General features: G+C 40.9%; 1 protein-coding gene across 2 annotated transcripts in view; it reads left to right on the forward strand.

Moving 5' to 3' along the window:
* Window positions 1-9,462: 9,462 nt before the first annotated feature.
* LOC101434015 (low-density lipoprotein receptor-related protein 2-like) overlaps window positions 9,463-27,226 on the forward strand; it is a 122,119-nt gene continuing 104,355 nt past the window's right edge. For both annotated transcript variants that reach the window (XM_058300682.1, XM_058300683.1), the window contains exon 1: window positions 9,463-9,736. In XM_058300682.1, coding sequence (XP_058156665.1) covers window positions 9,466-9,736 — 271 coding nt within the window. In that variant the 5' untranslated portion in view covers window positions 9,463-9,465. The remainder of the gene's footprint in view (window positions 9,737-27,226) is intronic.

Raw genomic sequence — 27,226 nt, forward strand, 5'->3', positions numbered from 1 at the left:
AAAATAATATCCTTCATAGCCTAAGGATCTAGTCCAGAATGCTTTGCTTTTTGTTTTCATGTCTCTTTAGTTTTCCTCAATCTGTTATAGTTTCTTAATCTTTATTTGATGGTAATAACCTTGACACTTCTGAAGATTAAGGCCAGTTGTTCTGTAGACTGTTGCTCAATCTGAGTTTTTCTGATGTTACTTTATGTTTGGATTAGGGTGTGTATCTTTGACAGGAAGACCTTAGAAGTAATACTGTATTGTCATTATATTCTATAGGGTGTCCCAATGTCTTTGATTGTCTCATTCATTAATTGACTTTGATCACTTAATTAAGGTAATATCACCAGGCTTTTCCACTGGTAAGATTTTTTTCCCTTCATTTGTGATTGAAAGGTACCTTAAAAGTATATAAAATATCCTGTTCCTCATGAAATATGAGGAACATATTCATTATTGATTTATATCAGTATAGACAAATAGATTCCTAAAATCTATTAAAATCTTTTCTGATTTTTATGTAGACAAAACTATCAGTTCTTTCCATTCTGGATTGTAGGTTTCATGACACACATAGGCAGACTTTCCCACTTTAAGATTATAAAAATGAAATATAATAAAAACTCTTTTCCCAGGCAATTTATTAAAAACAAGACTTATCTGGTTACCTGGCTTCCAAGTTACCTAGGACTTTGCTTGATGTTACCAAGTGAACATATCAGTGTAAGATTCTTAGTTCGATGTTTGGGAAGTAGTGAATGTTCAGTAAATTTTAGTTATTATTTTCATTACTCATAAAATGGAGATTAAAGAGAAGACCTTGACTGATTCTAGGAATGTGGCAGTAAATACGCAAGATGAGCCTGGAGAGTCCTGTGGTGCCAGAAAGTAAGGAAGTGCTTAAAAGAGAAACAGCAACAACAAAACACCTCACCATAATGGATGTGTCAGGGGGACACAGAAGCCAACTGAAAGAGCTCCCAATGGCCAAAGCTGAAACAATGTGAGAAATAAAATAAAGTAGTATTTGATTATAACCCAAAAGATAAAATAAATATCTACGAGTCCATCCTGATATAAATAAAATATTTAATAAAGGGGAGAGAATAATTGAATTGCCCATGCAGAAGAACTCCAAATAGTTTATGTTGATAAATTCAACATAAATTTTGTTCTTCTCAAGGAGGTGGAGCATAACTCCCCAATCCTTAAGTATGGGTTGCGCATAGTAATTTCCTTCCCCAGAATACATTATGAAAAGGTGGGGAAAATGAGTGACTTTCCAGTGGAGAAAGCCTGACATACACTGCTTTAGCCAGGTTATCATCAGTGATGTCATGTTGATAATATGGACACTTGATATGACATGATGAGAATGGCATCTTACATTCATGGTCTTGCCCCCAAAAGCCAAAACTCCAATCTAATCAAGAAAAACATCAGACAAATCCCAACTGAAGGACATTATACAAAATCTCTGACCAGTATTTCTCAAACCTGTCAAGGTCATCAGAAACAAGAAAAGCCTGAGAAACTGTCAAAAGGAGGCTAAGGAAACATGATGACTTAATGCAATATGATTAATGTAATGGAATAGGATTCCTGGGTGGAATCATAGAACAGCAAAAGGATATTAGGCTAAGAACTAAAGAAATATGAATGAAGTATGGGCTTCAGTTAAAAATAATGTATCTATAATGGTTTATAAATGATGATAAATGTACTATACTAATATAAGATGTTAATAATAGGAGCTAAATAAAATGAGTGTAGAATATATAGGAACTCTCCACTATCTTTGCAATTTTTATATGAATCTATTTTAATATTTTTTGAAAATTTAAAAAAAGAGATCTTGAGGAGTATAAAGACTAATGGGGGGGAATAGATAGACACGAATGTAATGAAATAATATGTATCAAGTGATGAGAATTATGATGAAGGTAAGTATTTGCTGGAATGGGGAGTACAGAACAAAAAGAAACTCTCTGGGAGGGGTGGAAGAGGTTTTACCACAAAGGAGAAAATCCTTGAGTGGGGCCCTGGGTTAAAAATAGCAGTTTTTAACTCCTCTCGAAGAGAGGAGAGGGGAGGGAAGTGCTTTTTGTGCTTAGTTTGCATTTACTTAAGCATCACTGAAGCATAGGAACCCATATGTCTTCTCAATTTTGAAATGCTTCTTTGCATACTTTATATTAATGTCGGTTTCTCTTGACTGGACCCTGTTCTACTGAATTATATTTCTTCTCTCTAGGCTTGTCTAGTTGTTAGGAAAATGAAGTTAGCAGAATTGGCTTTTCAATGGATTTTATGATGTTGTTCTTTATCTAGAGGTCTGAAATCCAATTTAAAGATGTTGTTGTTATAAACCATTTGATTGTCCTACTTCAGGGTTTCACAACGTTGTACTATCAAAATTTGGATATTTAGGTTGTTTCAAGTTTTATAATAATAATAAAACAAAGATAATTCTTTGTTTTTGGGGTCTGTCCAGTGCCTTATAGGATATTTAGCGGCATACCTGGTCTCTACCCACTAGACGACAGTAGAGTTCTCTCTAGTGACAACCAAATGTCTCCAGACATTGCCAAATGTCCCCTGGGAGACAAAATTTTCCCAGTTTGAGAACTACAGTTCTATTTTTAACTTAGGTGAAAAAAGTTAAATTATATGCCTTAAAGCCAATTATTGCTAAAAAGAAGTTAAAACTGACATATTCTTAGGATACTTCACATGGTATTCAAGATCTCAAGATCTTTTCAGCATAATTTATATCTGGTAAAATCACTCCCACTATTTAGATTTTTATTTGGGTGAAATACTAGAGCATAATGTAGTTTATGCTGTTTTCTTCCTTCCTTCCTTTATTTCCTCCCCCATTCCCGTTCTTTCCTTCCTGCCTTCCTTCTGCCAAACATTTACTGAGTGTCTGCAGATACCTGGTCCTATGCTAGTTTCTGGGGATTTGGCAGTGAACAAAACAAACCTAGCTCCAGTTGATTCCTAAGGCTTCCTGAGATGGTGCCTTTATAGCCTGACTTTTTTTCCAGAAAGTCTAAATTTTATGTAGCTTTTTTCAATAAGTGAGACTTACTAGAGTCTCTGTTGTTTTTTTAAAACTTTGGCAAGACTTTTCATATGACTGTCTTTGCAAATCAGAGGATTCCCTTGCCATATCATATCTGATGTCTCCTTTACTGGTTTGGAAAATACCTGCTGTAATGGTTGTCCCTTCAGGTCTTGCTGTGGCTTTCCTGGTTCTGACTACTCAGCAGGCACAAGCAGCTAGCTGACTTATAACCCAGGATGTGGTCTTAAGGCTGGCCAGTCAAAAGAAAGAGAGAGAGAGAGAGAGAGAGATAGAGAGAGAGAGAGAGAGAGAGAGAGAGAGAGAGAGAGAGAGAGAGAGAGAGAGAGAGGATTATCATAAGGATAGACTAGGTTAGGAAGCATAGCTGAAGAGCTGTCAGGAATTTATGCAGCTCTAGCAACCTCTGTCTCTCTCTCCAACATTTCTTAATCTCACCCTCAAGACTGGCACAGCATATAATGTATTTGAGGATCTGAGTAAAGGCCAGTGTCACTGACCTGTCCAGTGAGGTTCGAGAGGTAGCCAGAGACCAGATCCGCAGGGGCTCATAGACTATGTAATGTATTTTAAGAAAACTATTACTAAGAATTGTGAATTCATAAGCTTTCTAATCAATAGTCTGCTGTTTTAGCCTAGAATTGTGAATGATTAACTTGTCCTTTGTCCTTTGGAATGTTATAACACTGCTATGCAGGCAACCCCATCATCCATTACCCAAAAACCAAATGTTTAAGAAGAACTAAATACCAGATGTGGTATTTGCATGTCCTGTTTGTAGCTCCTGTAAAACTAAAAGTTGAAAACCTTTATGTTCCTGTTCAGTGTACCATAAATAGAATAGAACAAAGAGCCCTTAAGACACCACATCTTTCCTGTGGAGGGCTGGCCAACCTCCACCAGATGGATTCAGTTACTTTCAAAGAGGTCATTCCTCATAAGTTGCAAGACTCATTGGAGTTCTGAGGTTTGGAACCCCTTTAAAGGTGCCAGTCAGAGCCTCACCCAGGAGGGGATGCTCTGCCTGGGACCCATTTTCCGATTAGGACTCTGATTGTCTGCAAAGGGGCTTCCCAGCCACATGAGAGATCAGATGTTGAGTTTTCCCCTGATTTGGTGAGTGGTTGTATATACTTTCATTCTTTCCTATGTCTTTAATTGATTACTTTCTTTTGTGATTGCTCAATTGTTATAATCATTTGATATAACCACAAAATCATCTGATTGAATAAAACTGCCCTTGCCTAGCATTTAGAGTTTCTACCTCTGCCTTAGCAGGACACCATGCTACCATTTTGGGATTTTATTCCAAGAGTAATGGGAAATGTTTAAAGTGTTATAATCAAGGAAGTGATATGGTCTGCTTAATGGCTGCAAAATGATTATTCTGCTGCAGTGGAGAGAAGAGCCTTGAGGAGATTATGGAAACACAGAAAGTGTGATAAGTGCTGGGATAATGGAAATAAAGAGACTGGAAAGTTGAGCGGAAGTTAACCAAGTGAACAGAAGAGTTGGGAGGGGAAGAAAGAATATTCTAGACAGAGGAATAATTTGAGCAAACACTGAGACCAGAAAGAAACTGCCCTTGTGGAAATTATGACCTAATGTTTTTACTTTTCAGTATCTTATTTTAATTTCAAATTTTAAAAAAGTTGCGAGAGTAGTGCAAGAAACTCTCATATACTCTTTGCCATATTTGTTCTATCATTTCTCTAACATACACACACATTTTTTTTCTGAATCATTTGAGAAGAAGTTGCCGAATCATGTTCTTTCACATTTTTTTTTAGGAGGTACCAGGGATGGAACCCAAGACCTCATACTTGGGAAGCAAGTGCTTGAACCACTTGAGCTATATGCGCTCCCCTCCTTTCCTTCTAAATACTTCAGGGGGGTATTTTTCCTATGAATAAGGACCTTTTCTTTCATAACCATCAACATCAGAAATTTAGCATTGATATGATACTATTATCCTATCTACTGTCCATATTGAAATGCCTTTGATTTTTCCAATAGAAGACATTTAGAGCTATGTTTTTTCCCCACTTAGTCCAAGATCTTCTTTGGCCATGCGTTGCATTTAGTTGTCATATCTTTTTTAGTCTCCTTCTATTTGAAACAGTTTCTCAGCATTTCTTTTTCTTTCACGATCTTGGCATTAAAAAATAAAATACAGGCTGGTTATTTCGTAGAATATCCCTCAGTTTGGGTTTGTCTGTTTTCTCATATTAGATTCAGGTTATGCATTTTTGGTAGGGATGCCACAAAAACGCTGCTGTTTCCATTTCCTTCACAGTACTGCATATCAGGAGGCACATGATGTCAGTTTGTTTTATGTTAACTTTGCTATGTTGGCTTTGATTACTTGGTCAATGTAGTGTCTGCCAGGTTTCTTCACTTAGAGTTACTATTTCCTCTTTTTAAGTAATAAGTAATTTGTGGGGATATACCTCAGTTTTGTGTATGTTGTTTTTTTGACTGAGATTTAAAATAAATATATTTTACATGGTTACACAGTATATATGAAATAATACATATCCTTTTCACATGAATGTAATTTTACTTTCCATTTTGTTGTATTTCATTAAAAATAATTCTTGTATTGATCTGCTAACTTGATTTCAAAGTTCTCTGACAGTTAATGACCTCCTGAAAGCATTAGTCTAGTGAAAATATTGCTTTGGATAGTCATGGTTCCAGAATGAAGAGTAGATGGGAGGGAAGCAGATGTTGCTCAAGCACTTGGGCTCCCTCCTACCACATGGGCGATCATATAGGTTCAGTTCCCAGTGTCTCCTAAGAAGAAGACGAATAGACACAGAGAACAGACAGTGAATGCAAACAAGAGGAGGAGAGAAATAATAAAAAATAAATAAATGTGTTTTTTTTTTCAAAGTGCATGGGAGGAAGCAAAAGTGACAGCAAGGAGCCCATTATTGGGATCTTGCCATAATTCAGGTGAGAAAAATTGATAGTTACTGGTAATAGGTTGTGAGAAGTGGGAGAAGTGGGTGGATTTAAGAAAGAAGTGAGTGGATGAGGAATTTGAGTTAATAGAATTTCATGACTGATTGCACATAGGTGTTGGTGGTGGGGAAGAGAAGTCAAGAAAGCAAAAATTTCCAATTTGAGCTTTGGGTTGCAGTGGTGGTGCCCTTACAAAGATAGGGAACACTGGAAGTTCCTGGTTCAGGCTCCATCCATGTTGAGTTGGGGTCTTGGGTATCCTGGACTGGATTAGTCCAGTGGGCAGTTGGCTCTAAGGCTCTCAGGAGGCAAATCTGGGTTGGTCAAATAGCAAACTGAAGTTGGATTTTACCACAATGATTATACATCTTCATGCCCACTTGAAGCAGGTTCATGATAGGAACAAATGTTCTGAAAATATTTCTAGAAATTGGTGTTGAGATGAATATATAAAGTAATATAAACAAGCCAGAATTATGAAGGAAATAAAGTAACAAAAATTTACTAGAATAAATGTCACTTTTCAGTACCTTTCCCTGTGACTCTTTCAGTTAATTGCTCTACAAGTCCCTTATATAGAGAGAGAAGAGAGGTGGAGGGAGACTTTAGTGGAAACGGAAGAAAGTACAATGCTGGTTTAAATCCCAGTTGCTGATTCACAGGCTTAATTTCTCAACTCTAGCAACGGGCATTTTCAAGCACATACACTGTAAATAAACATGTGTATTACACAGACTGCAGAAATTCCTGTTTTATAGCACCACGAGAATGGGATTGCTTTGAAGGAATGGGATTTTCTAGTGGCAAAGGATGTAAATGTGTGAGTTTACATACACAGCGCTGGGAATGATGGCCTTCACTCCCTCAGTGGTCCCCCATCCCCACCCTTTTTCTGCTCCCTTCCTTCCTGCCCTTCCTTCCATCCTGCTTTATTCTGGGATTAACCTCAGGGTAGGCCCCATACACAAACGCAGCAGGTTGGTTCGGTCAGTCTGAGCCCTGCTGGGCAACCACGTCAGGAATTCCACTAAGTTGGCAACACTGGAGCACAAAGACAACAACATTGAGGAAAACCCTTGAGCACAGAATGTTTGGAGCCCTGGCTGCTACAGTGAAAGGTAACACACGAGCGCCGCGCGCGCCCCTGCACGCACACTGCAGCCACCCTCCTCTCGCCCACCGGCTTTGAGAGGGAGACTTGCCCTCCCGCGCGCTGGTTCTTTCTTCCTCCACCAGCGCGGCGGTTCACGCCTTCCCGGCGCCCGCAGTCGCTCTTTGTAATTGAAAAGTGAGGAGGCGCTCATTTACTACGTAGCGCGGCCCGAGGGGGCGTCGGAGCCGCCTGACCCCGGCACGGTCTCGTACCTTCACCCCGGCGGCTCGGAACCTGCATAAATCACCCGCGGAGGCTGCCGCAGCAGGTCGTCCCTCACGGCTTCCTTCACTCCCACTCGGGTCACCACCCTCGCTTCACAGCCCTCTGCCTCTCGGGTCCCCAGTCCTGCCTCCTCAGCAGCGCACTGCGCCTAACACTGTGCAGTGAAGCAAGCAGCGTTCCAGCACTTCGACCAGAGTAGAGAACTCAGGATTTCCAAATCCAGCCACGAAATCTCCTCTGCTTTCTCAGAACCCTACATAATTTCATTTTAGGCTAAGTCTTCTCTCTCAGCCTTTCAGAGGTAACACCTCTCCCACGACTCCAGCTCCCCAAGTTGTATAAGCCCAACACAGACGCTGCGCGCTCGGGATTGTTGGGGTCAGCAGAGCCCAGATGATAGGGGAGAAGGGGCAGGCTGTTCTGGCACGTTCTCGCCCCTGGGAAGGGTGAGGCGGCGGGACCCTCCCCCGGACCACGTGCAGCCGGGGCGGCGGCCTTCATGGCCCCTCGGGCTTTGAGGACGTCTAAAGTCTTGTACCAGGGCAAGGCGCCCAGGCCCCGCTGCCGAGCCGTGCAGGGGCCGGCAGGAGCTTCTGGGTGGGCCCCAGATCCGGAAGGGCCCCCTAGTCACAGGGAACGCCCAGGGCCGGGAAATGGGTTGCACCAACCCTACTTCTTTTCGCTCTGGCGTCACCGGCTGAGGTGCTCTGAGGGCTAGTGCAAGGTTCACTAGGGACTCTGAATCCCTTGTGTTTCTCCCCCATATAAAGGGTCACCGGTATCAGGGAGATAATTTTCTTTTTTTTTTCTTTCAATTTTACTTAAAAAATAGTTGCTCTACAAATGCAGAAGCACAATTCCGCCATGATACATGTAGATGTGCTTAAAACCCAAACAAGGACCAAACCCCTCCCCCCCATTAAAAAAAAAAAATTAGAGACGTTGTAGATTTCCAGAAAATAATGTGTAAAATAAAGTCCCCATATACCACTCAATTATTAACATCTGCCTTAATGTGGTACATTCGTTAACAATTCATGAAAGAACTTTTTGTAATTGTACTATTAACTACAGTTTATTGCTTGTAACAGGATTCACTGTGTTGTACAGTCCGACTTAAAAAATTTATTCTAGTAACATATATCCAAAAAATCCTTACTATTCAAATATGTAATTCAGTGCTTTAATTACATTCATAATGTTAAGCTACTATTACTACAGTTCATTTCCAAAACTTTACCCATCAAACCAGATAGAAGCTGTCCAATTTAAGCATTATTTCCCAAATTCAACTTTTGAAAACACAGGGCACCCTATGTGAGCAGGCTCAAACCTATCAGAGAAAACCCCAGTAGCAGAGGGAGCCTAGAGATTTCAGACCAGGGAACGAAGGTGTTAAACCTCTCCAGACTTTTTAATTTCTTCGCTTCACTGGCCTCTTCTTTTCCTTCCCTTCTTTTTCTTTCCACCTTCTCTTACTATTCTTGTTTTTCTTTCCTTTTCTCTTCTCTTTTTCCTTTTCTCTATCTTCTCTTCCCTACTCTTGACTTTTTTCTCTCCATTCCTTTCAATTCCTGTTTAGTTTTTAAGATTGTGTCCGGTGCAGATTAGCCTTAGGCTCGGCGGCCAGTTTTTGTGCTAGGGCAAATCCTGCAGAGAGGGGAGGGCAGAGCGTGCCAGCGTGTCAATGTGAACGTGTGACTGAAGGGTGTGCGTGCACGTGAGTTATTGTTAGTGTTTGTGTGAATGGAGTGGGCACCCGCATATGACTGTGAGGAGTGCATGTGTGCAACTGAGCGTGTGTGAGCCTAAGAGCACATGTATGCGGGCGTGAGTGTGTGACTGTGCATGTGCATGTGTAAGCACGAATGTATTCGAGTCCCTATTCCTCCCAACCGAGCAAGGATCGGGGGTGGGGGGGTGGGGGGATGGGCGGCAGGGGGCCTGCCCTGTTGGATTCCTGCTTGCTAGTTCCGGGGCGGTCGGGTCTAAAGGCCTTTATACACTGTCGGGAGGGTGGGGACTGGCGCGGGTAGAAAACCGGATGCCTGGAGATCCCGGCCGGCTTTCTGTCACCAGGAGCTGGTGGAGGTGCGCTGCTAAAGGAACGCTCGTGAGCCGAGGCGCAGACCGTGCTGTGTGCGACGCGCGCCCACATCACCGGAAAGGAACGGCGAGGCCGGGACCGCGGCTGCAGCGTGCGGGGACCGACTCGAGAATGGAGCATGGGACGGCAGCGGTGGCGTTCACGCTGCTGCTGGCGCTCGCAGCCCGCTTGACGCCGGCAGACTGCTTGGGGCCAGGGGGATTCAGTGGTAAGCGCCCTCCAGCCCGCGCCCTGCGCGAAGCGCTAGACTTCCTGGGCTGTGCCATGGTCGAGTCCGCTGGCCGACAAACGCGCCAGCGGGAGGGCGGAGTGGAGCGTCGCGGGGCAGGGGCCAGGCAGCAGCGCTGCAGCCGCTCCCCTTGGGGCGCTCAGGTTGCGCCGTGAGCTGCAAGCGGGAGCTCCCCTCCTTGCCGGCTGAGAAGTGTGCAGCCGCAAACTTGAGAAAGCAGCCCCGCAGGTTTCGGTGACAGAGCAGCCCACGGGTAACGCGCCATTGTTCCCACAGGGAATGTTCCCAACCTCCTGGAAGGACTTTGCCTTTGGGACCCAGGAGAATGAGGTTCTCCCCCGCGGGTTCCCAGCCTCTTAACCTCTGCGGATTTATTCTCGCCGTGGCTGAGCGGTCTTCGGGCACGCTAGGTGCACGCTAGGTGCAGTTTCCACCTGCAGTGCTCGAGGAGATCCTTCGTGCGCACAGGACCGTACTTGGGGCAACCCCCACCCCCCACCCCCGTCCCAATCCCGGGCGAAACTTGGTCCTGCAGTGGCCCCCAAGAGACCGCATCTCAGGATCCAGATCACTTACTAACCGAGATAAGGCCGGGAGGTGTGATTGGCCGAGGGCAGCTGATACAGTAGAGTATTTTTCTCCAAAGGTTTTCCTTTCCAACTCGAGCGGTGGGGTTTTTTGTTTTGATAAAGGAGCTTGTCTGCGCGGCCAGTTTTGAGGGCTCGAATCCAGAAAGCTTCTGGTCTGGAGCGTTTCAAACTTCTCAAGCTGTAGGAGCGTTTACATTTTTGGATCATCAGAGAAGAGGGAAAGGGAAGGAGGAAGAACAGAGAATAAAAATAATAAAGGGGAAGAGAGGGAACGAAGCAAGTAGAGAGGACAAGAGAGAGAAGTGAGAGAGCGAATCTGAAAGAAAACGTTGGGGAGAGTGAGAGAGACCGACCTGGGATGAATGGGAAGGGCGAAGGGCGCGGAGCGCGCAGGGGAACTGGCGAGCTCTCTCCCTGGCTGTGCGTTGCTAGGCAGCAGCCGGGAGCTGCGAGTGACCGACCACCGGACGGACAGAGCGGACGCTGCTGCCGCTGCGGAGACTAATCTGTGGGGATGGGAGAATCCCCGCTTTTCCCTCCTGCTTCTCCCTTCCCGTTGGACAACTTAATTGCCCTACAATGAAAATGAGACCTCTATTTGTTGTGGGATTAGGCAAAGCAATAAATTGATTTCCCTGGATCACAGGTTGGGGTTGATGGGAGGGGACGTGGAAGCCCCAATGTGGGGGGTGGGGTGGGGAGGGGGAAGAGGAGGGCTTGTGGATGGGCCGTGGCATGCATTCAAATGGTTAATCTGCTTTCTTTCCTCATTTCTTAGTGTAAGCTCCTTAGAGGGAATCAAGTAATTATACAGCAACTCCCAACAGCACCCATTTCAAACTGATCGGGAAGATGTAAGTTTGGAAATGCTGGCAAACATCATTTGTCTTGGCAAAAAATCTTGGCTAGGTTCCTCATGGAATGTCCTGGTGAATCCAAACAGATATTCTTTTCCCTGGGTTGATTAAAAGTCATTAAATAACTTGTATGAATACTTGGTATTTACATCTCTCTTTCATTCCATAGTAACAATCCCTGGAACTGTATATTATGGTGCCTTTTTTTTTTTTTTTTTAAGATTATACCTCATCTGTAGTGTAAAAGTTATTTGCACTTTTCTCATTTTGCCCACTGCTTATTAAGAAAGGAATTTGGGCTATCTTGAGCTCACCCAAGATGCTTGGGTTCTGACAGTGGCTCCACCACTTTCTATCTGTCACCTTAGGGAAGTCACTTCATATTGTGTGGCTTATCTGCCAAATTGGAATGTGTACCTGGTGACATTTTATGAGAACAAGTTTATAAGGGTTTAGAATGGTGTAAGGCCTAGACAATGATATTATATATTAATATATTATTATATATTAACAAAGAATTTAAAGTTTATATTAACAAAAAGAACATACTCATATTCATATTTCCAATTTCAAGGAATTTTAGAGGAATGTTTCTTTAAGCATTTTTTACTAACATTTCTTTGAAGAATCATACTCATAGATCCCAGGATGTGGTTAGAAGATGTTGGATTTTTGAAAATGGTATTGAGGTTTAATAAAAGTTAGGTTATATTCCTTAGTAATATCAGCTTTTGTGGTTATCACATTTTTGACTAATAATGTTTAAAAAAGAATTATGTGGCCAATAGAAAAGTTGCAGCATTTTGGTTTCATCATATTTCTGGTGCCTCACTACTGCTTTTATTTTCCTTCAATTGGTGGCTTCCTTTTCTCTGCTTGAAATTCTTCCTTGCCTGTCTTAAATAGGGCATCTGCCTTAGTCCATTCTATCACTTGCCTGTCCTAATCCTCCGGCTGAGGGCTCAGTTGATCAGGCTTGGACTTAACCATCACTCAGGGATGCTATTTAACTTCTCTGGACCCAAAGTCTTCTCATTTAAATAATTGGAATAAAAATTGCCCACCTCATAGAATTTTGGTGAGAATAAATCAGATCATGTAAGTCAAGTGCGTAGCTGTGATTTTGATGATCACAAAGGACTCTGTTGTTTCCTACTCACCAACCAAGTGGAGTGCAGACTGCTTCCCAGCCAGTCACCTATTTCCTCATCCAACTTTCAGGTCTAAGTGCTCAGGAGTCAAAGGTGTACCTCCCATGCTGGATTTTATTTTTTTTATTTTTTTTTACCTTTTTACAGCTTGAGAAAACCTTACTTATACACTGGTCCATTGGCATTATTTTACAGATAAGATAACATAACTAAACCTGGGGGAGAGGTGTGGGTAGAGGGCGCAGGGAAGGGCCTTGGGCCTAAGGGCACGTGGTGCATGACAGAGATAAGACAAAAGCATCCTCTCCATCTTCCTACTTGACCTTATTGAGATACATGTCCTGTCCTCTGAATGTCCTAGCCTGGTTGGATAAGGAGAGGTCTAGATTACCTATGTACTGATTTTGATTTATCGGAGTATGATAGTCATCTACTAGGAAAACTGGGTGGGTCATCTCCAGGGCCTAAGGGGAAATCATAGGTTAAATATACCACTAGGCACAGGCTTCTAGCTTGGTCCTGAATTTAGGCCTCTTTAATGTTCCCATCTCCCAAAGCCCATATCTCAGGACCCATTTTTCTAATTCTTGGGCCATCAAAGCACATTCCTGAAGAGCTTTGGATTTTTTAGTGCAGGTTGCTGTATAACTAGGATTTTGGTCTTATTCAAAGTATAATTATTAGGTCATGTTTAATTGTCATGTTCTCTGAGCAGGCTCTCTAAGAAGACTTCAAACTTTTAATTACAATTTTAAAAATTAAGTAATGATACTGAGAAGCTAGATGTATTTTCTCGGGTGACCAAAAGCATGATGTGCTATTGGCTTTAGGGTTTCTGTCCTAAGAGGTAGAACAAAGGAGAGTTTATCTGTTTTAGTTGTCCCAGGAGATTCCCTAATGTACCTAGCCAAGATTTCCTTTTCCCCCACACCAAAGGAACATTTAGGAAATCCTCTGGATTTCAGGATTGAGCTATATATAACCCTATGCACTATCCAGCTCAGAAGAAACCCTCTGCAATAATGAGTGTATTCTCAAGTGTTACTGAGCATTATTCTTGAGTGTGTGTATTCAATACCAATGGGGTTTAATGGCATTTCCAAGGGAAATTTGAAATGTGTACTGTTAGGAGTTACTGTATACTTATTTGATTCCCACTAAGGAGCTTACACTAAGTAATGAGAAAGTAGAAAGGAGGTGCTTACAGACGTTACTTGAATTAAAAGGTTTACTGTATGATATAGAGCAACTAAAATGTACTAATTATATAGCCTTATTCTAGTATGGGGAAAATGAGTTTGATGGAGCCTTTTTGTATAAACAAATGGTTATATGATATCCTATTAACTTTGTGATCTTGAGGAATTTTGCATGTTCCACAAACTTGTTTTTTTAAGTGTCTGCATGGGCTATTGAGTCAGTAGTAACAAACCTATGGAAAGGTCAAGAGGGATAAGAATTGAAAAGAGACTTTTCAGATTAAAAGGGACTGCAACTAGAACTGCTTAAAAAGGGGGGAGGGGACAGCAGCTTTGTATTTAAGGTTCTGTGAGCTTAACATTCACTGGTTTCTAATAAACCTGTCCAAGATCTTGCCAATGTTACTTTTCTTGAAAGTCGTCAGACAGTAGTTGTTTTGAAAGCTCACGGACACTTCTTTGGTGTTTCAGGTATTTGGTGCTTCAGATGGGGCCCCCTGCATTGTTTTCAAGTAATTTCTTGATAATACTAGCTAGTGAGTTGAAGGGTGAAGAGCTTGAGATTTGCAGTTACAGAAGATCTGGGCTTGAATCTTGGCTCTGCCATTTACTATTTGGGAACTCTAGGACACCACTATCAACTACTCAGGTTCAGTTTTCTTTTCAGTAAAATGGGCATTTATCCACTTTACAGCGTGGTTTGGAAGATTAAATAAGTCAATGTGTGAAAATGTTTTAAGGACGGATGCACTATGCGGTCTCATAGCTTTTATCAGTATTAGACTTCTTCATGAATTTCACATTTTCCAAACATAGGAGGAGAGATTACTGTATCTTGGTTTATTCTTTACAATCATTTCTGTGAATGATACATATGTGCATGTTGGTATATCATTTTAGTGACTACAAGAACCTTACTAGTCAGGGCTTTTTTTTTTTTTTTGCAAATGGCAGAAACTTAAGTTTAAAATGTCAGAAGCCAAAAAGGAAGTATTCAAACGTTTTAAAAGATCCAGATTTTGGGTTGAACTATGAGATTGCTTTAAATAGTCAAATATTGACAATTTCATTTGGCTCAACAATGTAAAATGGGAGTTTACCCTATGCAATGCAAATCTTGTTTTTCTCCTCCTGCTGGCTCTGAGATGACACCATTCCAAACATGTTCCATCCTGTGTTGTAAGATGGCTATCAGCCTCACCTGGAGCTAGGTACTATCTTGTCAAGTCCACTGGGAAAGAGCAAGTGTTTTTATCTTACTACTCCCAGTAAAAGTCTCAATTTCACCTCGGGGGCTCTGCTTGGATCATTTGCTCAATGGAGAACTAGTCCTTGTGCCCAGAAGCAGGAAGTTTGTCCTTGGATTATGCTTTGGTCCTGAGGTCATGGATTAAAGGAGGACCCCAGAGAAAGTGGGGCGAGGCTACTAGAAGAATGCTGAAAAGAAGCTGGGCTATAAAAATAACAGGTGTCCAGTACACCTTATTAGACAAAAGTGACCAGTATGTGCATTTTATATGTAAAGACAGGCTTGAGGGCTATAAAAATGTCTCAGGAGCAGTCCTGGGATAACTGAAGGAAAAAAGTATTGGAAACATTAGGATAAAAGATGTGGTACTCTCTGTTCATGTGATTGTGTTGCATCTTTACCTTTAGAAGGAGAATAAAAGGAGAAAGACTTGGTGGAGGTTCATTTGTAGCCTGAAGGGCTCTTCTCTTGTTAGGACCAAACATTCATGCTGAATAGGGTCCTTTTGGAAAAATGAGCTGAACTAACGATACAGGAATTTTTGGGGTCTTTTAGCATTTCATTTTCTATGAATCCTAGGTCTTAGCTCCTTTTGTAACCTACTTCATTCCTTCGTTGACATTCCTGACTTTGGCTTTCTTCCAGGGACTAGTCCTTGGCTCTGAGGATGGGTTAGAGAGATAGATAACAAGGGTTTGGAGACAAGCTGGAGACAGAAGACATCTTGGTGCATATCCAAGAGTTGCTAGTGCTAACCACCCAGGGACCTCAGCTGTATATGGTAGAACATGTAATTTTCACACCTCGCTGGATTAGTTCAGAAATCCTAAACATGTGCATGCTATGACCAGTTATTTTGTTGACCAAGTCATATTTCTAATATATTTTGGGAAAATGGAAACATTATCATTTCAGAAGTAAAATGATTACCTTTTATGCTTAGGACATTTTTGACTTAGGACAGAACTGAAATACAATGCAAGGGAATGTTAATCTCTATGAGAAAATGACAGATTAGACAATTTGAAATTTTCTTCTTGGAATCTCAATGCTTTTGGTCATTAGCTCTCAGGTCATGCCTGACCTCAAGGTTATTGGAAACAGTGAGAAATGAATGAAAGGAGGAAAAGTAATTACCATTCTGTGCATTGAAAAGTTAAGCCACTTGTTACCATGGATACAATGGCTTGTTTTACTGTCCATATCTTGAGATCCATGTTTGTAAGCAATACTCAGTCTTGTACCATCAGCCAAAATGTAACAACTTATCATCCAATCATCCAATGGGTGTTGAAGAAATCTGGTAAAGGGCAATAGGAAAATAGCTACAATTCTGTTATGCTAGACTTTTTTGGGTTTTATAGTGTGATTTGCATGTTGTTTTGGGCCCAGTTCTTTGGTTTGGTTTTATATTATTAACAAGGACAGGCTTTTTTTTGGTAAAGGTTGTAACTTTGCACTCAGAAAAATCCTTAAAGTAGAATCTATGAATCTTTCATCTGAATTATGCCAGTCTTACACTTATTCTCACTAAAGAATAGGAGAAATGCTAATATTACTCTCATTACACCGTTTTGTTTTTGATTTGGGGAGGGGTGTGGAAAATACTTTTTGCATAAGAAACAGAAACACAAACTCAAGCTGGCTTTAACTATTGTGTTTGTTGGCTTCTGCAGTAAAATATTGTGAGGTGGGGTGGGGTTCAGGTAGGTGCATTCAGGTTTCCAGTTCCCTGTTTATCTTGACTCTATCTACTTGTTGCAGCCTTGTTTTCATTCTGGCTTCCATGTGCCTGTGATGGCTGCGACAGCAAATGGCCTGGGCCATGTGTTTTCCTGACGCTTTCAGTTCTATCCCACGAAATTATTTCATCTCAGTTACTCAGTTACTCAGTTCTCAGGACCCTGGCTTGACATATCAAGTCACCTGGGAGCTTTAAAAAGTATATAGATTCTTAGACCAACACCCAGACTTACTAAATCAGAGGCATGGGGATCTCTATCTTCAGATGTGAGTTTCCAGGTATTTCTGAGGGGTGAACAATTTGAGAACAACTCATCTAGTAACCTTTATGATCTAGTAACAACTGATCTAAGTTGTCAGAGATGAACTAACTTTTCACTGCAAATTCTTTACAGTGGCAGTTAAGTTTATCTGGTTAAAGCTCTTCTTTCTGTGGAGGATGAGGGTGATAGAAGAACAAGGAAAACTCTTCCCAGCCAATGATGACCCAGCTATCAACACCTGCGCCGCAGCCCATCTATTCTCTCCTCCTGTTACTGTGGATGAACTTTCTCCTGCCATGTAACCATTCATTCATGTTCTAGATGCTATTCCCTCTCACCTCAGCAATTTTTTCCTCTTGGCAAAATCTTCTTTTTCATATATTCCCTTGCAGCTTTCACTCTTTTCTGCTTCCCTTTACAGCAAAATTCCTTGATGTATTTGTCTATATTCACTAATTTTATTCCTCCAATTCTACCTCATCGAAATTTCTTTTGTCAAGATAGTGGGTGACCTTCATGCTGTTAAAACCACTGATTGATTCTCATGTCTCGTATAACTGATCAACAGCATTGGCATAATGCTACTTCCTTCCATCACAAACATTTAATTTGGCTTCTGTGATAATATGTTCCCCTGGTTTCCTTCCTACCTGCTGGTATCTTGGTATTTTGGTATCTCATACCTGTCCCTGTCCATGTCTCTGACCCCTTTTCTCTATATACATTCCTCCCTTGGTAACCTAATTCTCTCCCATGGCTTTAAATACCACCCGTATGCTGACAACTTCCACACTGATGAATCCATCCAGGCTGCTACCCTAACCTCCAGACCCATATGTATCCAACTGACCCATCCACATGGCTGTCCAAAACGGAACTCTTGATCTCTACGAATGCCCCAAACCTGCTTTGCAAATTTACTCAGACTTCCGCATCTCAGTAAATGGCTGCTTCATTCTTGCTCAGGCCCCAAAACTTGGGGTCTGGTTTGACTCCTTTTTTCTTTCATAATCCACATCCAAGCCATCAGTAAATCCTGTTGCTTCCATCTTCAAAATAGATGTAGAATCCGAACACTTCTCACCATGTTCACCTCTACTTCACAGGTCCAGGTCACTGTCATCTCTTACCTGGATTATTGCAATAGCTTCCTTACTGGTCACCCTCCTTCCCTTAGGATCTTCTTCTGTCTACTTTCAAAGAGCAGCTATAGCAACCCCAGAACATCAGCCAGATCATGTCACTTCTCTGCACAAAAGCTCCTTTTATCACTCATAAGATAGGTTGTCCAGAAACTGACGCTGAGATGGGGTTAATTAGGATCAACCCTTGTGAAGGGAAGGGGAGGAAGCGAATTGGGCAGAGGAAGAAGTTGATCTGTGTCACCTGGAGCAAGAGCTGCCCGTGAGGGTGTCTTTCTTGGGCCAGACCTAAATGGCCTTGCTCCATCTTGGACGCGGCCTGCCCTGCGAAGGGCTTGCCAGTGGGCAAGGTGGCTCTCTGCAGCTGAGGCAGACCCTGAAGGAGCTGAGTGGGGGTAGAAAGCCCTCCTTGAAGGGGAATCTGAGTCCCGGTCCTTAAGATAGTCTATGAGACGCTACCCCTCTGGCCTTCACGCCATCTCCCTGACCTCATCTCCTTCTCTGCCCCATTCACAGTGCTCTAGGCAGGCAATAGCCTTGCTTTTCAAGGCCTTTGCATTTGCTTCTCTCCTTCTGAGTGCCCTTGCTCAGTTGGTGCATGATTTCCTTCTTCACCTCCTTACAGGTCTTTGCTTATAGGTCACCTTCACAGTATTGCCTGCTCTATCTAAAATCCCACCCCAACACAGGGTAATTTTTTTTTTTACTAGAGTAATTGAAGGTTTACAGGAAAATCATGCATAAAATACAGGGTTCCCATATACCACCCTATTAACACCTTGTAATAGTGTGGTGCGTTTTTTATTAATACAATGATGGAAGCACGTTTTGATAATTGTATTGTGAACTATAGTCCATGGTTTACCTTAGGGTTCACTGTTGTAGAATCCCATGGGCTTTTTTTTTTTATATATACCCATGGGCCTTTTTAAAAAAAATTAATTCTAGTAGCATATGCAACCTAAAAGTTCCCTCTTTAACCACATCCAAATATATAATTCAGAGATACTAATCATGCTCACAATATAGTGCTACCATTACCACCATCACATGGGCACTTCTTATCCCTCTTTCCTGATTTACTTTTCCCATCACATTTATCTGATCTGTCATAAGGGATTTACGTACATATTGTCTCCCATTCTATATGATGTAAATTCCAGGAGGGCAGAGATTTTCATCTCCTTTATTCCTTGCCTTATCCCCAATATCCAGAATCAGGCTAGCTAAATAAACACTTGTTGAATGAAGGAGTGGACAGATACCACTATGGACACCAAGGCTGTGAAGAGGTGTCCACAGTGCATCACCAGGCCCCCTGGTGTTGCCTGCCCTTAATTCCCACAGGTACCTGGAAGTCATGTCAAGGTCCTGATGGAGAAAAACTACTGTCTCCCATCAAAGCAAGTGGTTTAGCTACACTTTCTCTCAGTTTGACTCTACTCTTCTCTGGATGTCCCCATTCCTGGTGATTCCCAGTGTATTTGAGAATTAATTCTACCTCAGCCCTTTTACCTTTGGTCTCAGACATTTGGTTACTCTGGTAGAATCCCCTGCACATACAGGGGCTACTTTTTAGGATAGATTATATATAGTAGCTGTTACAAAAAGATAGGCCAAAGTTTTTAGACATTTTATTTGCAGACTGTCTTTCTGTGATTCTGCAGAACACAAAAGAAAGCTGTCTGAGACCATGGCACAGTGTAAACCATCTTGATCAAACAAAAGACTCTTTTGAGGAGGGGAGTGGTTTCCAAACTTAGGGAGGCAGCATAGACTGTGGTGCAAAGAACATCCTGTGCCAAGTCAGGACATTCGGGTCATGTTCCTGATGAATGAAGAAGGAAAAATGATCCTAATCAACGAAGGCCCCAGGCTGTTGAAAAAATGCCCTTGGCTGCTTGTCCACTGGGCACACTTTCTCATCTCAAATCCCTTTCTTTTGGGGACTCTATATGCAACCATGACCAAGAGGTTAGAGGCAGGGGAATGACTCAGTTAAATGCACATATGGGTAGAGAATTGCAAATGTACTATAATGTAAGCTAAAATGTTTGGAGTGCTTTCTATGTGCCTGGTACAGTCTTAAGTTCTTTGCAGATATGAATTTACCTACTTAAAATTACCTACCTTTTATTAGCATTCATTTGTTTAATGAATGAATGACCAAGACAAAGATAGGTGAGGTAATTTGCCAAGTTAGTAAGTTGTGGATCTTAGATTTGAACCCAGAGCCCATATAATTACGTGTTATTTCCATGGATAAGTAGGAGCAAGTGGAAATAGGGTACTCTGTAGACATCTGAAAAAGCCTCACTAAGTTGCAACACTGTCAGTCATTTCTTAGGTGTTCATCAGTACCAGCTAAGACTGAGAAGGGGCTTTTGGATTTGAATGTACACAGAAGTTAGTTTTTCTAGACCATAATGATGACTTTGATAGGAAAGTCTTTTTTGGTTAGTATATATTACAAAAACCATTGCCAATAAATGAAGTTAAATGCCCAGGCTTCCCAAATCAATTGCTAGATAGTAATTTTATGTGCCAAAACTCTGATTTTTTTTGCAGTTCTCTTCTGACAAAAAAATTTACTTCCCTAATATTTTGTGCAGTGAGGTGTTGAAGGAATTTGCTAAGTAATCTTTGGAAGTTGAGTTTCTAGAAAAAAACAAAATGCATGGTTTAAAAATTGAACGTACTAGCTGCAAGACAGTGATAGTTAGATACTTCTTGCTGTAAATAATTAAACCCAACAGTGCAGACAAGAGAAAATAAGGCACCAAGTGGGACTTGAGCTAAGAAAGATGCATGTTGTATTGAATGCTTTAACTTCTGTAAGGGAAGTCAAAGGGGCCATTAATAGTTTTGGCTGATTGTGAATATGTGCCACAAAACCTAGTGTAATCCAGATTTATTTTTCAAGCATATTGCCATGTTATAGAAGGAATGAGAAAGTGAAGGGAGTGTGGATGGAGGTTGATGAAGTCCTTAGCACTCTTTTTCTCTTTAGGACGTCCATGCTTGACTTGTCACAGTGACCTGGAGCTTTTGTTCCCTTCAGAGACCTCCTGCATTATGGCACATTGGCAGATCAAAGAAAATTGACTTTATTTTCCTTGTAGTGAAGCAGTGGATCTGCTAATTGAGAACTGGATTGACAAGAGACGGCATGTATATTTTTTTACTTTCACTAACAGGGTTTGTCTTTTTAAACCCTTTATTTATTTTTGATGTGGGGAAAGTGCTTGGCCTTCATTTTTCCATCTCTACAAAAGGGAATAAGATTTTGTACTTTGCCTTTGAGCACATTAACACAATAAAATATTTTATTTTAATTTTTTAAAAGTTTCATTGAGGTAAAATTTTCACATTTTTAAGTATACAGTTTAGTGGTATTAATTACATTCACCATGTTGTCCTCCCATCAGTACTATTTCCAAAACTTTATCACGCCAAGCAGAAACTCTAATCATTAAGCAATAACTTATTCTATTTATTTAAATTAATAGAGTAAAACTGACTTTTGGTGTGTACAGTTCTATGAATTTTATAGAACAAATGTATAGACAAAATCACTTGACTTTGTAGACACCCAGATACTTTCTGAAAAAATATTTGAGAAGTACTTGAAAACTCACTTTCCCAGATGAAATTGCCTTTCATTTGGTCATTTTTATTTAAGAAATTTCCCTTGCTCTTTTTTTTTCCCCCCTAGCCCATATTTGAAGTAATTCAAAGTGACACAGATAGTAAGGTTGCAAGGCTAGGAAAGCCTTTATTATGATGAGGGGAAAAACTCTGGAGACTCTTTAGTATAATCATAAAAAAATTCTCAAAAATTGGCTCCTTGCTAGATTGAAAGAAGAGGAGGAAAGCCTTCTTAAATTTAACAATTTACCCCTTGACACCTAGAAAATGATTAGTTGTTTTCAAAGAAGATTAAGTTAGTGTGGTTAATTAACTGGGTAATCAGAAGACTTAAATCAACTTAACTCCTTGTTAACCATTTCCATCAATTTTGTAAATAAATGACTAAATCAGCAAATTGTACTCTGAAGATTAAAGGTTATTTACTGATTTATTTCACTGATGACAAATTAGAATTTCTTCCCCCTCACCCCCCAACCTTACTCTTATTAATGAGAAATTTTTCAGCCACTTTAGTTTGAGAGGAACATACCAGTAATGTTTAATATATTGGTTTAAGGAAAAGTCAGGCCAAGGATACCTTTGCTCCCTCATCCCAAGAACATTTACAAAGAATGATTTACAGAAATGAAACTTAATAAGTAAATGTGTATATAGTGACATTAAGAGTTTGGATGTGGCAAGTAACTCTAGGATATGCTTTTGCTATTAAGTTTTTGAAGAGAGTCATTAAAAGACTTTCTTTTCCATATGGTAAAATTGGATAAGAGATATAAGTTGAACAGGGTTTGGCTATTAGCTACAAGTAAACTTTAATGGATAACATTATGCTATTTAGAAGGAATTTATTTAAAGTTTTGGGATATGCTGATTGCATTAGTCAGTAAAGCTTGATTGTATTTTTAAAACACCACAAAAATACGATTAAAATTTTTTTCTGAATCTTTATTATTGAAAGTTCTCTTCTCTGATTACGTGACTTTATTATGTCTTGGTCTTCAAAGTAACATGTGCACCACGACACTAGAAACTATATCCCATGACCTCAAACACACCATTGTATTTTTTGAAGGACATTAACATTCAGAGGATTTGCATTGCAGGATGGATGGTAAAGGTTTGATTTGGCATCTTAACTTTTTAGTAAATATTTACATATTTGAAAACTCTATGCTAGAATCACTTAAATTTTATAAAGGTATAGTTGGTATAAAAGGTAGCCTAAATTTTGGGAATGAGCTTGAGACCAGTAATGTAAATTTAAATTTCAGGCTGTCAAGCGGAACTCTGGGCTGTTCCTACCATTAGAGAATTTCCCTTGCCCGGCCCCACTTGCCCCTTCTCCACCTCTGACCAAGGATCCCCAGTCTCAGCAGGGTCTAACCTGGGACATGGCGAACCTGTGGCCAAACCCTTTCTGAGGCTGGGACACAGCCTGGAATTGGAGCTTGGAGATTTAGCTTTGTCACTTTCCAGATGTGATTCCTGGGCCACTCCACCTCGCTGAGCTTCAGTTTCCTGGACTACACAATGGGGGGTAGTAATTTCTATCTCACAGGTTCCTGGGAAGATTTAAAGAATATTGTGAACAAGCAAGGTCCTGACGCTTGGTGAGATTTCAGTGAACATTTGGCTTGTTGCTACATTATTTATAGTTGACCAGCTCTTTGTCAGGTCAGCACAGCAGAGCGGAGCAGCCACCATGCTGTGAAAAAAGAAACCACTTGTCAAGTTCTCTATCCATAGAATTGCTGGGTGAGAAAACACCGCTTTGTTCAGGAGGCAAACATATCAGGGAAGAGTGTGGTATTGGAAGAAGGAACACAAACTTCTTTTCTCAAGACACACCGAGGGGTGCCTTCCATTACACGGCATTCCTAATTTTAGGTCCTTTCTTGTATTAGGCACAGTTTAGGTAGAAAGTAAAGCAAAGGCTTTAAAATGCTTTCTGACAAAGAATGGTGTTTACTGAGATAGAATAATAGTGAGCTTATTACTTGAAGTAGGGCAACTGGAGTAGTCCATGGGACTGGCAGTACAGATGAGTCAGGACAAGGGTCCAGGGCAGCAAAATGAGCCTGGCATCTGCTGGGATCAAAACTAGATGCCAAAGTAAAGGAAGCAAAGAGAAATAGGAAAGTCTGGGAAAGCCCCATCTACATTGAGAGTGGAGGTAAAAGCAGTTGTAGAAGGCAGGATGGTGTATTCTGCCTGGAGCAGGAGCCTTTTGTGCCCTGTCCTGTGTTATTTGTTGGGTCTCACAGAGAAAGAAAAGAAATAGAAGGCAATGAAGGTTGCAGAGAAGTAAAGGAACTTGCTGAAAATCAAACACCTAGTAAGAGCAGAACCAGGATTTACACTGGCAGGCAGGATTTAGAGGCCATGCTCTTACCCACTGATAGCAAACAGACAGGCTCAGGCTCTGGCCTCAGAGAGCCCACAGTCTAACAGGGGTATTCAGACAAGAGAAACCAGATGATATTACAATACATTTTGTAATAAAGGGGAGCTGCAGGATGTTTAAAAACAGCAGTTTCCTGACAATTGTTATCCTACATCCTGTATACAGATAATTGTTCTACCAGAGTTTTAATACGTGTTTTTGTTGGATTGAATTGTGTTTGCACCATTTGCTCTGGATGGTGGAGTACGGAGTACAGAGGGTAGTAAGGTCTCTGGAATCCTTACTAGGGAAGCATGTGAGAGTGGGATCATGTCCCTGGGATGTTTTATTCCACTTTTTGGATGGGTGCGTTCTAGGTTTGCACAAATCTATTCACTCAACCAGAAAGAAGGTAAAATTTTTCTTGGAATGAATTTTAAAGGCATTATCACAACATATAAATTAGTGTTTGCATCTGTAGTATTTTTCTATTGAGGGAAGTTTTAGAGGATGATGAGTATCTAATGAATATCGTAATGCATTTAGGATACATTTGAAATTTCATTTTTAAAAAATTTAACACCTGGAGAATCTCCAAACCTTCCATTTGAAAAGCTTTTCAGCTTAGTTTAGGTTGATTAAATACTGAATTTCTTTATTTATGCCTTTTATTGAGGCATGAGCTGAGATCAGTATGGAAACCTTTTTAATAAAGAACCATATCTAAGTTGAATGTGCAGTATAATTTATATATTTAAGATGTTATTTCATACACTTTTTGGTTAAATTAGACCCTTCACATCAAATCTCTAGAGGATCACCTGAGATAGAGTAATTTAAAAGACAATTTCAAAAATGCTCTCTGTAGGAAAATAGAAAACTGCATAACTGGAGAACATAGGAAATCTGAGGCAGACTTGGTTTAGGCTCTAACTTGGCCTGTGCTTTCTGTCTTGCCCTTGATTAAGACTGGGCCAATCCCAGCTGACAGGGAGGTGAAGAGGGTCAACCACCACATCAGGGAGCCAAGAGTGCCTCAGCTGCAGGCAGGAGAATTGCATCCTCATCCATGTGGAATCTGAGTCCCCTCTTGATGTAGAGGGGGACTGGACATAACCATCCCAGCGTCCACAGGATGGAGGAATAGAGTATGGATTAGAGTGGACTTACTGGTGTTCTGCTGGGGAACTATTGTGATTAGTAAGGGAAGGAAATTGTAGTAGTAATGTGGAGAGGGTGGCCACGGTGGCTGCGGATGGTAGGGAGACAGAAGAGATATGGTGTGGGGGCATTTTCAGGATTTGGAGTTGTTCTGGGTGGTGCTGCAGGGATGGATGCTGGACATTGTGTGTCCTGCCTTGGCCCACTGGGTGGACTAGGGGAGAGTGTGGACTACAATGTGGACCACTGTCCATGTGGTGCAGCAGTGCTCCAGAATGTATTCTCCAGGTGCAGTGGATGTGCCGCGATGATAGAAGAGGTTGTTGATGTGGGAGGGGTGGGATGGGTGGGGTGGGGGGTATATGGGGACCTCATATTTTTTTAATGTAACATTTAAAAGAAAACAAAGAAGAAGAAGAAAAAAGACTGGGCCAGTGGATGCTTTGTCCATGGGTGGGAGGTGGGGCAACCACCAGCCATCCTTTGTCAGTGCTGAGCCTCCTGAGCAGGTACCTTAGGTTTTAAGAGTTTCCTCAGTTGGAGGTTAGGGGAATAAATTGGTCCTGTTTGAAGGTATTGCTATCCAATTTTACTTCCTACACTTCCAGAATGCTGGAGTTTGGTGAGGGGTGGGAGTGCCGGGGGACACCAGCCTTCATGGAGGGGCCACTGTGCTCCAGGGACGATGCTGGTGGCTTACCGACCCCTTTAATCTCCACCACCACAGCCTTATTTTTCAGGTCTGAATTTTGCAGATAAGAAAACTGTATCTGCAGAGTTTAAGTCTGAGTCCATCAAGGCAAGCCAGATAAACAACAAATAATTTAATGAGAGAAGGTTCAGTAATGACTTAAGACAAAAAATGTTTTTGCTCTCATGGAGTTTAGATTGATGTGGGAGACAGAGTCAGTGCCATTGCAAGAGTTGGAACCCATATCTCTTGACTTTCAATCTAGAATTTTTTCTATCTATCAGTAACTTTCTTAATCCTTATAGAAAAATCTAGGAAAAAAGTTCTTACTGATTTAAATACAAATTTTACTTAATTATTGCAATACCTGAGGACCCATATGCTGAACCTTCTGTATATACTGAAACCATAACTCTTTTTCCAGCTTTGAAATTCTAAGATTCTATTTAAGTACATGATTAAAATTTTATATTTTTAATGACAATAGGTTTTTACTGTCATTACTTATGTTAAAAAAGAGATTAGGTAACATCTTAGGAAGTACTTTTTTTCTGTGCTTTTCACAATCTTTGCACATTAACTTGTAATTTTTCTTAAGCTGCTATTAATATTGGGACATTATAAATTTGCCATATGTTCAGAAAGCTGAACATCATATTTGTCAGTTGCTGACAATATAATATTGGTGCTGTGTCTACAAGCTATCGGGTTATTTTAAGTCATTTTATTTCAAGTCAGATGATAACATTAAGTGATGATGTTTGTAGAGCCTGGAAGTGATTTGAAGAACTATAAATGCTGTTTGTGCCCAGGCATAACACCGGGGCTAAAGAATTACTGGTGAAGCAGATAACTTGCTGGTGAGGTGTGTTCTGAGGTGCTTTTCCTCATATCTGCTAAGGTTAGTGTTGTAGAGGAGAAGCAGAAAATTTAGTGTCATTCTACCATGAAAGTCTTTGCAAATACAATAGGTCCTATTAGAGATTTAAGGTTTACAAGTTCAACAGAATCAGCTTTACATTTGACCAGGTGTATGGAAACTAAAATCATGATTATGTTATGCTAATACAATGCTTATAAGAAGTTTTTTGATTTCAGGAATTACCTGTGCTTTTTTTTTTTTTTTTTGTACATAGTACTTTCCAGAGTAGTACTTCTATGTAGTGTTGGCAGTCTCATCGTTTATTGATTTACCAGATAATGACCTGAAAATAAACGGGCTTCCAGAAAGTTGGGTTGACTTCTTGGAGTTTTCCTGGCCTCTTGTGCAGGTCAGCATTCCAGATGCTTGTTGAGTTGTTCATTAGGGACTCTGAACAGCAGGATCCATTGTAAAAGGCCATAAAGGATCAGCGTCTCTAGATTAGCATTTTATGGAAATCATCTTGGGCG

The sequence above is a fragment of the Dasypus novemcinctus genome, chromosome 7, assembly GCF_030445035.2.
Source record: "Dasypus novemcinctus isolate mDasNov1 chromosome 7, mDasNov1.1.hap2, whole genome shotgun sequence".
Taxonomy (NCBI): domain Eukaryota; kingdom Metazoa; phylum Chordata; class Mammalia; order Cingulata; family Dasypodidae; genus Dasypus; species Dasypus novemcinctus.